This window comes from Sparus aurata, chromosome 1 (genome assembly GCF_900880675.1).
Source record: "Sparus aurata chromosome 1, fSpaAur1.1, whole genome shotgun sequence".
Classification (NCBI taxonomy): Eukaryota; Metazoa; Chordata; class Actinopteri; order Spariformes; family Sparidae; genus Sparus; species Sparus aurata.
Genome location: NC_044187.1, coordinates 19,174,346 through 19,186,718, shown reverse-complemented (window position 1 = coordinate 19,186,718; position 12,373 = coordinate 19,174,346). Strand labels below are relative to the sequence as shown.

The 12,373-nt window shown below is 41.9% G+C and overlaps 1 protein-coding gene across 12 annotated transcripts in view; it reads left to right on the top strand.

Moving 5' to 3' along the window:
* Positions 1–12,373, top strand: part of rbm47 (RNA binding motif protein 47) — a 35,826-nt gene that overhangs the window by 18,422 nt on the left and 5,031 nt on the right. For 6 of the 12 annotated variants that reach the window (XM_030420098.1, XM_030420116.1, XM_030420107.1 and 3 more), the window contains 4 exons: positions 9,135–9,996; positions 10,089–10,416; positions 10,832–10,855; positions 11,326–11,535. In XM_030420098.1, coding sequence (XP_030275958.1) covers positions 9,166–9,996; positions 10,089–10,416; positions 10,832–10,855; positions 11,326–11,535 — 1,393 coding nt within the window. In that variant the 5' untranslated portion in view covers positions 9,135–9,165. Of the gene's footprint in view, positions 1–5,210; positions 5,287–9,134; positions 9,997–10,088; positions 10,417–10,831; positions 10,856–11,325; positions 11,536–12,373 lie in introns of those variants that run through there. The other 6 variants (XM_030420134.1, XM_030420143.1, XM_030420162.1 and 3 more) reach the window with 6 other exon arrangements.

Below are 12,373 nucleotides of genomic sequence, written 5' to 3'. Positions count from 1 at the left end.
CCTCCCCCTCCCTCCTTGCCTCTTCTCCACACCTTCCTGGTTTCTCCTTCCCCCTCCCCACTGCTCTTCTTTGAGGTCGAGTGAACCAGAGGAATGAGGGTGACAGGTACATGGATGGGAGGAGAGATGGGGTAAGGGGAAGAAAAGTAACTAGAAGGAGGCAACGGGAGCAGGGACACAAATTTGGTAGACGTGGGGTAGATAAGATTTAAATGATGTAAAAGAGTTCTTTGATATCTGAATGACAAAGTTCTTTAGAACTTTGCTTAACCTAGAAAAGTCAAGGCTGAAACAATTGAAGGCTGAGCAAAAGTTGAAGTGGCGCGCAGAAAAAGGTCGTGAAAGAAGTATAAATCACAGTGGAAGGAAGTAAAAAATCTGAGTAAAGCAAAAAAAAGACAGTTGTGAACACACTACTGACACCTTTTAAGTTAACAAACAATCACTTACACATCCAGCACTTGTGAAGCATCTCTGTCATTCATTTGTAGTCATACTTCTGGCCACCTGATGAATGGAAGTCCAATATTCACCTTCTTTTAGCCGTTTTTAGATGTTTGGTCTTTACCAATTCCTGAGGGAAACATGTTCTGCCAAGCAGGAAGTGTAAAGTGGATTTTTAAAGTTAATGCGGCCAGAAACGATAAAGTTAAGGCCACTTTTAAGATATAATATGCTTCAGTTCTGCACTAAAATGTCTCAAAACGACTAGGCCTTTGTTATGTATTCTATCAGGTTGTGTACTTGCATTATCCTTAACATTTCCAACAATGTTCAAACCGAGAGAAATCCATTGTTTTACTCACGGCAACGGCGGGTTTCATTTGGTCGGCTGTTTCTATAACTTCGTCACATTATGAAGCAGAGTGAGGATAGAAGTTAGTTTACTTGACTAAACATTATCTGAATAAAAGCTCAGCTCACTTTTATGCCTGCCCTCGAGCCTACAACAGCCAAAGAGTAATAGTGTAGACCTGTGACCCACTCATCCGGGTGACTGATGCATCATGTAACCAATGAGATCCATTTTTAAATCTGTGAACTTGGAAAATATGCAAGTTTATGTAATTTTATGCATTATGCTCATTGAATGACCTGTTTTTCCACCGTAGCTCTTGTTTTTCCACTACTTGAGTTTACATTTAGTCTATTTTAGTAAAATAAGGAAATGCAGAGTTTTTTCCCCTGTTTCTCTCAAGCAGGGGTTTCTTGAGGTCAAAAAATGCTTTTTTTCTTGCCAGGTTCATTTTCAGTGATTTTTTAAATCTAGTTTGAGCTCAGCCCATCGGAGACAATATGATGTGGACCTGTTGTGTTTTCCAGCTAATATGGACAGTTACACTTACAGGCAAGAAAAATAAATGAATAATTAATTGGACATTTCTGCCTTTCATTGGTAATGGTGGTAGTACGACAACTTCCATGAATCCATGCTAGTTCACAATGTCATTAAACTGAATCTTTTGTTTTCATTATCGAGATTGAAGGACTGTTAGCAGCAAGAATTGTATACAGTGCATTTAAGTGTAGTGAAGTTTAGGTGAGTTGAAGTGAAAGTCTCAACGGAAAATGAAAGTGAGATAAATGGAGCTGGCAGGTTTTGGGAGTGTGTCACTTTTTTTTACATTTTACAGATCAGTTAATGGAGAAGATAGTTGGCAGATTAATCTATTATGAAAATACTTATTTGGTGCAGCTCTATTATTGCTTGTAAAGTACCACAAGAGTACAGGACTGTCTCTTGGTGATATCTGTAATTCAGTGTACAGTAACACATTCAATCAAACACAATGTAAAAGGACAGAAAACAACACTGCGATAACTGCAGCCTCGCTCAGTCTGACTAAATGCTTCATCCTGTTCCAGTCAGCGTGCTGACAGTTGAGCTGCGTGAACCTCAGCTGAGGACATCATGTGTCCTGGAGGGTCAGCCACAGTTCTCACTTCTCCTCTGTTAAGTTCATTGTTTCGCTCGGTTGTGGTCATTTACTGCAGCTGACAGACGATGATGTACAAAAGACACTGGGACTAAATGTCTTTCCTGTGGCTATATATCTGTTGAGGTTATAATCAACAGCCATGATCAACTTTGTAATAATACATACTTCACATTTTCATGAATATGGATTATGTAAGTATGTTTTGGACACGGTAAAGTTGTGTAATCCGCCTCAAACAATTAGGCAGTTGGAGAAACAAAAGGTCCCAGCAGGAAGCCTTTACTTTTGCGCTCCTGAAACAGTTTATCAGTTTCTGCACCTCTCTGAGAGGAACCTCTTCCAGGAAAGCACAGTGTGAGACTAAACACTGTAGTCTCACACTACTCCTACAGGTCATATCACTCTGCAGAAATACACAGCAGGACCTCTGGTCTTGTGACATGCTACTCATTTACTTATATAGATGACTTGTAATAATAGATGGTAGTCATACAGGCTCCTCGGCCAAGATACTGATTACCAGCACTGCTTTATTGCTGACCTTATTCCTGCTTATTCACCAGTTTTGTCTATGTGGCAGATTCCAGTGTGTGTGTGTGTGTGTGTGTGTGTGTGTGTGACCCTGGCCTTAATAGAGAGCTAGCTTATCAGAGATAACCAACAAAGTCTGGTAGGCCACTCTCTAATGTGATTACTTATGATTTAGTGTTATTCAGCTTCAACCCTAATGTCAGCAGCAGGTTTTTTTAAAGGTCAGTAAAATATGTTTTCCAGTCTGCCATCATGAACATTTATATATTTTCTTATAACATTTGCTGTGAAAGCTGTCAAGACATGAAGCTAAACATGAGAAAATAAAAAACAAAGGATTTCACATATTTATCATACTTTTTTAGTTTTTGTTTATGATTCTATTTGTTTAACATCTTTTAAATGGCTATTTTATTCACATTGACATCTTTGGTATTGTATTCCTTCTTATTATTTCTGCTCTTATCTACAGTATATTGTGCACTAAGCAGCTCAGACAGATGCTTCGCTGTTTTGCAAAATGACAATCAAGATTTGCTAAATATCAGATTTTCGCTGGATCACATGTCACTGAAAATTAAGGTATACTGGTTTCAATGGTTCCAAGCATATGATACAACTCCTTGTTGTTTTTCATGTACAGCCATGTCTGGAACATACTGTATTTACTCATTTGTCACACTGGGTTCAATGTTTTATAATTTTTCACACACTGGGGCACTGTCTAATTTGAGTCAATCACACAAACACTGTCCTGCTGCCAGAAATACTCATAGCACACTGAAAGTGTAAGGATCCTTGGCTGATAATAGTCCAGTAAAAATGCACATTTTACACCTGTTTAAGTAACATTTGCTAAAGATGACAGTGCCCAGCTTTGTGCAGATTTTACTGCGCCTTTTAAAAAAATGAAAAATGTATATTTTCGACCAGTTTTTAATTATTTATACATCTTCACAGGACCGAGTGCCACTAGGGAGGTCAGAAAGTGACAGATTCAGAGTTCACATCTTTTATTCCTTAAAATTATAATTTAAAATCAAGTAAACTGTAATCCTCAAGTCAAGATTAAACCTGAAGCGGTCGGTGTGTGTGGTGTTCATGACAAATGATTTAGTGAACGTGAGCAATGATTAAGGGCCGAGTGAGAAGTCAATGTTTTTCCTCCATTTTGCGAGTCTTCCTGTGGTGTTTAACGGTTAACCGCTGACCTGATGGACTGATGGTCTCGCCGTGCGGTCACAGGAACACCTGAACACCATGTCTGAGTCCCGATTGGCTCTCACTAATGACTGACAGTTAATCTTTGATTTAGATTGACCCCATTGGTCGTACTCTTCAGCAATTCGCACTTTTCCCGCATGACAAGTCCACACACTTTACCCTACATATTTCATACACACACCTTTACTGACGCACCTTTTTGCCATGATTGATATTCACTTCGCTCCTTCCTATGTCATCTGACATTTTTATAATTGGCAGTTGGGGTGCTGCAGTTCATTTGTAGCTCTCTATTGTTTTTACTTAAATCCTTTTTTATGTTTATCCTCTGGTCTTTATGCTAAATAGACTTTCTTCTCGCCTGTTTACTCAGTCGTTATGGAGTGTGGCCGGTTTCAATAGCAGCTGAAACTCCAGCAAACTGTTGACCACACACTGTGACTTTCATCTCTCTCTCTCTCCCTTTCACCCCATCTGCTCTCCCCATCCCTCACTCCCTCTTTTCTTCTCTGAGGGGAGTTTTTAGACAGAAACCTTCTGAGCGAGTGACATTCTCTCATCTGACTGCTTTTCCTCTCAGTCGCCTCTCTATCTGCTCTCTTGACTGCCCAGGAAGGTGTGTATTGTTTGCTTAAGTTAAGCTGTGCTAGGAACATGTTCACCGTTGTTATGTACAAAAAAACACACGCGTGCATGCACAAATACACGCACACAGACAGACACACACACACACATACACTTACACACAGTCGTGGTCTTGTGCTGACATGACATAAATCAGTCGAGTGGTAACAGAATTTCCAAATGTCAGAGTAAGACAACATGAGGAAGGATTCAAACCTCATTTTGAACGTTTCCTGCAGGTTTTCTTTTTCTTTTTTTTTTTGCTATTTCTGCAACTCTAAGCAGAAAACACTTAAAGACCATAGAAACTGCTTTTCCAATCTTTGGGATTGTGCGATGATTTATGGGAAGACAAATCTAAATACTGGCACACAAGTCTTTACTTCTTAATGTATCTGTATCAATTTTATTTTGAGAGCTGTACCTCTTTACGCCTCAAATAATTTGTCAAATGAAACCACCTGAAAGGTTTAGAGAGGAAATGTCTCTTTGGTGGAACTGCTAACAACGCATAGACATCTGAAACTCACCCACACTGCTTTGTTTGTGATTTAATCTTAAACGAATCATCTTATCATCTAAATTGTAGGATCTGAAAACAAACTTTTGACAGTCAGATTAATATGTTGGAGTGAAAAAACGCAATTTGAGTAGCTTAAAATGAGGTTGTGTGATTGTGTTTCTTTCACACACACAAAAATAACTTCCTACTAAAGTTCTTGCCTCTGTGGGATCCGCCTACGAACACACACACACACTCACACAGGGTACCTGTTTTAGCTCCACCCTAATCAGCTCTCATGCTCTCAGCTTTGGCTCAGTGTGTGTGTGTGTGTGTGTGTGTGTGTGTGCGTGTAGAGGAGGCTGGCCTCTGTGCTCAGTGCCCTGCTGTACCTGTCTCTCATGGAGGTGGACTAACACTCCCAGAGCAGGCAGCCAAGCAGCGGAGCACTGTGAAGCAACAGGGGTAGCTATTCTCCCATCTGACCACTATCTGCTTCTCCTTCCTCTTCTCTTTTCCACCAACATCCCATCTGCTGTGATGTCCTTCTCAAGATTTCTGCTTTGTTTCAGTCTCACTTCCCTCTCTCTCTCTCTCTCTCTCTCTCTCTCTCTCTCTCTCTCTCTCTCTCTCTCTCTGTCTTGGTTGTGTAAGGATTCTTCAACCCTTGAATGACAGGCTTTTGATTCTTATTTAGAAGTTCTTTCTACGTATTTGAAGACAGGTTTGAAAAGTATGTGCATGATCCAGCTGCTCGAATGGTATCTATTGACTGTGTGTTATGAGTTCAAGACAGCTGGACTGGAGCATTTGGAGGCTTTGGTGTTTCATTGATCCTCTTCTGCTGCCTTGTGCTCCTGTTGTTAGGGGCTGCTGGGTAGACGCTGTGAGTCGATCGCCTCCATGTGTCCACGTGTGTGTGCATACAGCTAAGATGGAGGCATCCTTAGGCCTGTTTTCTTCAGCACTCTGGATCAGTGTCACTTGGGTTCGAACAGCACACTAAGAGGCACATTGTTCCTAACACACACTGGGGTTTTCTTCGCTCTATAATCTCCACTAAATTGGGAGCAAAGAGAGTTCTTTTAGCTTACAAACTCCTGAATAAGAGCTGCAAATGCTCCTGACAGGTGTCTTGATTTAACATCAGTTCAGCGACACAAAGAATTAAATGTTCTTCCTCTTTCTGGCCGTGAGGAACTACGCCATGCCTCATTAGTTTATTTGAGCAAAAAGATGGAATTTGTCTGCAGTCGTCAATCTGTGTTTATGGTATGAAAGCCTTTCTGCCTGCTCATAAAACAATTCAGCCCCCAATAACATGCTGTTAATACGTAGAGAATCAGGTGCTTCTATCAATCATAAACACACCGTAATGGCTAATCTCCGCAACCATAACTGGAACACTTTAACCCAGTTGGTTGGCACTGTTAGCCAATGAAATGCTTCTCTTGAACTTCCTTTGCAGTGTGCAAACCAGCCAGCTCTTTCCTCCTGAGTTCACAACCTTTGGCCCAGGTGAAATCTGGGTCCGAAATGGCAGTGCAGATTATGTCTCTCGTAACGTTTACGTCTAAATCTCTGGTTTCTTAATAACCGAGGCGTCATCTGTAAATCTTTATGCCCTCTGTGATAGAAGGCTGTGATTTGTGTTCGTCATGGTTAATCATCTACCTGTTGCCGCCTTAGTTTTCCTGCTCTCTCTCTCTCTATCTCACTCACACACACACACATTCGTATACATACAAACACGTGAGTACGTGCAGCATGTATAAGGTCATAGCTTTCTAAAAAGTGCAGATTATCATTTTCAGAAAGTAACAAAGTACAGTAGTATTTGTACTTTCTCACTTTCCACCATCTAATTTTTTGCTTCACGTCTGACACTGAGGGCTGTGATTTCCTGAGTTTCCCATTAGAAAGAAAAAACTTCTGCACAACAGTGGTCAGCACTAAGGAAGTTAGGAATATCTCCAAGTGGTCGAAAGCAGGAAGTAGGTTAGCCCTCGCTGAGAATCATGTTTTTTAAACACACATATATCCAATAAGGGAGGTTTTTAAAATGAGTCCTAGGCTGATATGAGTATGTCATTCAGAGTGTCGACCTCACAGTTTCACATAGCTTCTTTTTATCACCGAGCAGAACTCCCAAAGTGAATATTGTCCTCCCTTTGTCATCAGTCTGGTGAGATAAGGCTGATAAGAGATGGAGTCATGTTAGCACTTCACACAATAGAAGGAACAGAGGGAGGGCACGTTGAGCTGTGGAAGCAGAGGGAAAACAAAGCAGAAACAAGCAACATTAAGGTTGTTTTATATCACAGGCTACTGAAAAAAAACGGCTTTATTTTTTTGAATGTGCCATTAAAGGGTAACGCCATCAATTTTACAGATTAAAGTGTTTATAGTTCTTTTGGAGAACTACTGCATACTGTATGTGGGAAAAGTAATATAAAGCCTTTTGTGGCTCCAAGGGCAGTTCCATGTAATCTGGTAAATTGCCTGCAGTAATGTCATTCAGTTGCCGTTGCATTGTGGGTAATGTAGGTCCCAGGTTTTGAAAGGAAGAGAAAGTGGAATGAAAATTATTGATATCTCTTGTTCTGCTGTATTGATTTTAATTGTTTGTTTTTAAACTGACCATAATGAGTCCAATAGTGTTATTGGGTTGCAATGCTAGACCAGTAGACTTTCAAAACCTTGAACCTACATTACCCACAATGCAACCTTGTCACTGAGTGACATCACTGGAGGTGATTTACAAGATTACATGCAGCTTCCTCTGGAGCCGCAAAAGGCTTTATACTATATTTTCACACATGCACTATAACTTCCCGAGACCTGTAAACAGGCGTGTGCAAAATTGGGGGAATTGCCCTTTAAGAGCACTTCATCTTTGCTGAGCATTTTTTTAAATAATTTAATGTCATCTTGACCCATGTCAGTATTCAGCAATGGCTAAATATAGAAGGAGGAAACAACATCCTGTCTTTCCCAATTCTTGTTGCTGTTTTTTCCTCTTCGTCCCTGTTTTGACCTAACTGTCGTCAGTACAAAACAACAAATGAATTAATCAATAATGTAAATGTATGTGGTATGTCAGCTAAACATTGTAATGATCTTTAAAGCATCCTTCCCTCCCACCAAGCTGACATTTGCATAATTGTCCTGCCTCTGTGGACTAGGTGTGAGCTAGTTTTCAGGTAATTCTAAGCCCTCCAGTCTCAGGTGACTAACAAGTGAACAGGTGTGTGTGTGTGTGTGTGTGTGTGTGTGTGTGTGTGTGTGTGTGTGGGAGAGTGAGATATTGGGTCAAGTCAAATGTGCGTTACCATGGTTGCTTGGCTTAGTAGTGTTTTACCTTTGTTGACTGCCCCAGCTATCTCCATCAAAGTCCAGGCAATCTTGTGACGCACAAAAACGCACACACAGGTACACACACACTGCCTGCCTAACTAGCACGTTGTTGTTTTTTATTTCGCCTGTTTGCTTACATGACGTTTAGCCCGATAAAAAAAGAGGTTGCTGTTGTAGTCTGCTGTGATTGGTTGTGGCAGTGTTGTATGCAGCGCAGAGATTTGGGGATTTAAAAAGCTGTGGATTTTTCCGTTCTGAATGCTGGCAGTGTTGGAAAATAACAGAGTAAGAGGTTTATGCTCGGGAAGCCGATTTCTGATTGTTCTCTGTTCCTTTTATAGGGCTGCAGCCCTTAATGAAGTAGCGCACACACAGAAACACACAAACAGAAAAAGCTGCACCCACACACACTCAAGATCAGAGGTGAGAAGTCCGACACCCTCTTGTGGTGAGTGTATGGTTAACAGGTTCAAGATTGAGATAGATTAATTTGCACAGCTTTTTGCCACAGTATGGAGTCAGTGGGGTCAGATTTTACACAAAATTCTTCATGTAGCTTAACTCCAACTTGAGTAACTTACTTCTGACACACACATATAATGAGCATGTGACTCAGTTGTACTCAGTGAACTTTGAGCTGGAGGTTTCAGGGTTTACAGCCCTTCATTCTCTCTGATAGGGGTCACAGGTCAGCAAGGGATCTGAAGAACTCAACAAAACAAGGTTGTAAAACCACTGACAGGGAAGGTGATGTGGGGATTTATAGATGCTTTATTCTCACTGTTCTGTCCAGGTCTCATTACGAGCTTTGGTTTGTTTGTTCAGAGGGTAATCTTGGGTGTTTGTGCCTACAAATCAGCCATCTTATGTTTTTTTTTGTTGCTACAGATGTTTTTAAATGGTGGCTTCTGGTCTTAAATGTACTTTGATGATTGAAACCTATTTTTGCTCCTCAGGCCCCAGATCTGATTGGATGGTTTTCTCAGAATGACAGCCGAAGACCCTACTTCCTCCTCGACCATGAGCAATAACGCTGCCTCCTCCAAAACCTCTGGTGCCTCCCACCACTCTCTTCTTCATGGACAGATCAACATCCCTGAGGGAGTTGCAGGTGCTCCCAATGAGGCTGCACTGGTGGCCCTAATGGACCGCACTGGCTACACTATGGTCCAAGAAAACGGCCAGCGTAAATATGGCCCTCCTCCTGGTTGGAATGGTGCATCTCCACCACGGGGGTGTGAAATCTTTGTGGGCAAGATCCCACGGGACGTTTATGAGGATGAGCTGGTCCCAGTTTTCGAGTCCGTTGGACGCATCTATGAGATGCGGCTGATGATGGACTTTGACGGGAAGAACCGAGGCTATGCATTTGTGATGTACACAGAGAAACATGAGGCCAAGCGGGCTGTGCGCGAGCTCAACAACTATGAGGTGCGGCCCGGGCGGCTGCTGGGGGTCTGCTCCTCCGTGGACAACTGCCGTCTTTTCATCGGTGGCATCCCCAAGACCAAAAAGCGTGAGGAGATCCTGGAGGAGGTCTCTAAGGTGACAGAAGGGGTATTAGATGTGATAGTTTATGCCAGCGCTGCAGACAAGATGAAGAACCGAGGCTTTGCCTTTGTAGAGTACGAGTCACATCGTGCAGCCGCCATGGCTCGCAGGAAGTTGATGCCTGGACGCATTCAGCTTTGGGGCCACCAGATTGCAGTGGACTGGGCTGAGCCAGAGATTGATGTGGACGAAGACGTGATGGAGACAGTGAAGATCCTCTACGTCAGAAATCTTATGATGGAGACCAGTGAGGAGACAATCAGACAGGTAGGACTGGCTGACTGATCAGTTTACTGGTTTTATTATGCTATTACTGGCTTACTGATGTCAACCAATCACCCATTTTCTCTGTCAACCAGGTGTTCAGCCAGTGGAATCCTGGATGTGTTGAACGTGTGAAGAAAATCCGTGACTACGCCTTTGTCCACTTTAACTCCCGGGACGATGCTGTCCTGGCCATGGATCACCTCAACGGCACAGAGGTGGAAGGGTCCTGTATCGAGGTGACGCTTGCCAAGCCGGTTGACAAAGAGCAGTACTCAAGACAGAAAGCCTCCAAGGGGGCTCCTGCCACTCCAGAGGCTACTCAGCAGAGCTACGTTTACCAGTGTGATCCCTACACACTGGCGTACTATGGTTACCCCTACAACACTCTCATTGGACCCAACAGGGACTACTTCGTCAAAGGTTAGAATTCATCCTTTCTGCTTATGTACCATTAACGTTCAGTTGCAAAAGCCACGGTGTTTCTCTGAAAGCCATCTGTTTTTGTAAACGTTGGTGACAGCAGGAACTCATTTGGTCAATGCACTGCTAAAGATCTCATCTTGACATCCAAAAGATGCTATTGTAGGAACATTGAAAGACTTGAATGGTCAGGATGACTTAGATATTAATGATTTAATCTTTGATGACAATGCAACTCATTTGCCTAAAGTTTTACGATCTTTAACTCGATGAGGGGATAAAGACAAACAAAGTGATGGACCAATGAATGCTAATCCCATTACCTTTAATGATTGATGATATATGGTCTTTGGGTGGTAGCAGGAAAATCTTTTTGACTTTCAACAATCATTGTGTTTTGGTTTTCTCTCCAAAGGATCCCCAATGATACAGAACAATGGTAATCCCTCACATCCTTATTTCTACTCATTCCTTCAATGAACAATGAGCTTTCTTGCCATGTGACAAACTATACATTTTCTAACACCATCCTTTTCCTGCTGTGCTGTCACCTCCCATTTCATGCTGGGTTATTGCAGAGTTCACTAGAAAGCTGAGAATGAGTACCATTTCTCAGTGCCGTGAACTTGCATAGCCAGATCTGATTTAAGAGTCAGAAAAAGGCCAAACAAGACCCAAAGAACTCCAAACCGATCCTGTGCTCAACAGATATCGATTAGTAATTCCCAGGACAGTTAGAGCTAAATTAATCTTCTTGCTGGCCCAGTCCTGATATCTTAAGACAACCATTTAAAGTTCTAAACCCATCATAAAATCTGGACTTACATGTTTCCCCAGTATAAGTTGCCCTTGCTGCCCAAGTCTTAAGCCAAAACCCCTGTCATCATATTACTTTAACTGTATTTTAAGCAGGTACTGTGCGAGGTCGTGGTCGTGCTGCTGCAGGTAACCGTACCCCTGGACCACGGGGGTCGTACCTGGGGGGTTACTCTGCTGGTCGTGGCATCTACAGCCGCTACCATGAGGGCAAGACCAAGCAGCCCGAAAAGCCCTATGAGCTGATGCCCAGTCTGGAGCTCGCTGCCTCTGTCAACCCCGTTGGCATCAAACCTGGCACAAGTCAGTGAGATAGATATATCCATCCATATCCTTGCCCATCTCAAAAGCCTTCCAGCTCATAATTTATTGTCTCTCTCTCCTGTGTGGTTTGAGGAACACTTTGTAAATCAAGATTATGGTTGTTGCTGGATGGTCAGGTGCAAAAGGACTCCCTTTCTCCTAGAAATATAGAAGCAAAGAAAAATGGAAAATTTGTCCTTTCCAGCGTGACCAGAAAGTAACTACCATTTTTCATTCTTTCCTTTTTCCTTCAAAAATTTGTCTTACCGGGTGTTCAGATCAAAATCAGCACTGTTTAGAAAAAAGAAAATTAAAGTAATATATTTGATTGGCTAATAGCTACTGCAGAAGCCATTTCATTGTGTTGAGGCAAAACTTGGTTCTATTTAACTGAACAAGGAAGTATTTTTTTAAGCAGTGCTGATGTCTGTCTGAACATGGCCTCAGTTATGTGGGGATCAGTTCTTCCACAATCTACTTTTACATATGACTCAACTCCAGACTAACTGAAAGGTGGTTGACAGTATCTTGTCTCTTTCTTTCTCAGCTGCTTTAGATATGTTACATATTCTCAAAATGAAATTACTGGATATCAACTCAATCAGTTGTATTCACTGTAGGAACAGCTGCTTTAGATATGTTAGTGTTACGACAGTTTCAGTCATGGAAGGAGTTGAAATACAAAACTAAACGCACGAACTAAAGATTATTCATCTCCTCCATTCTACTGAGTCCAATCTATTCTAATCACTTAAAGGATAATACCAGTGTTATTTAGCTTTGTGGCCCATCTTCACATTAAGTCAATACGATCATCGTGATTTTGCATTGCATGTTG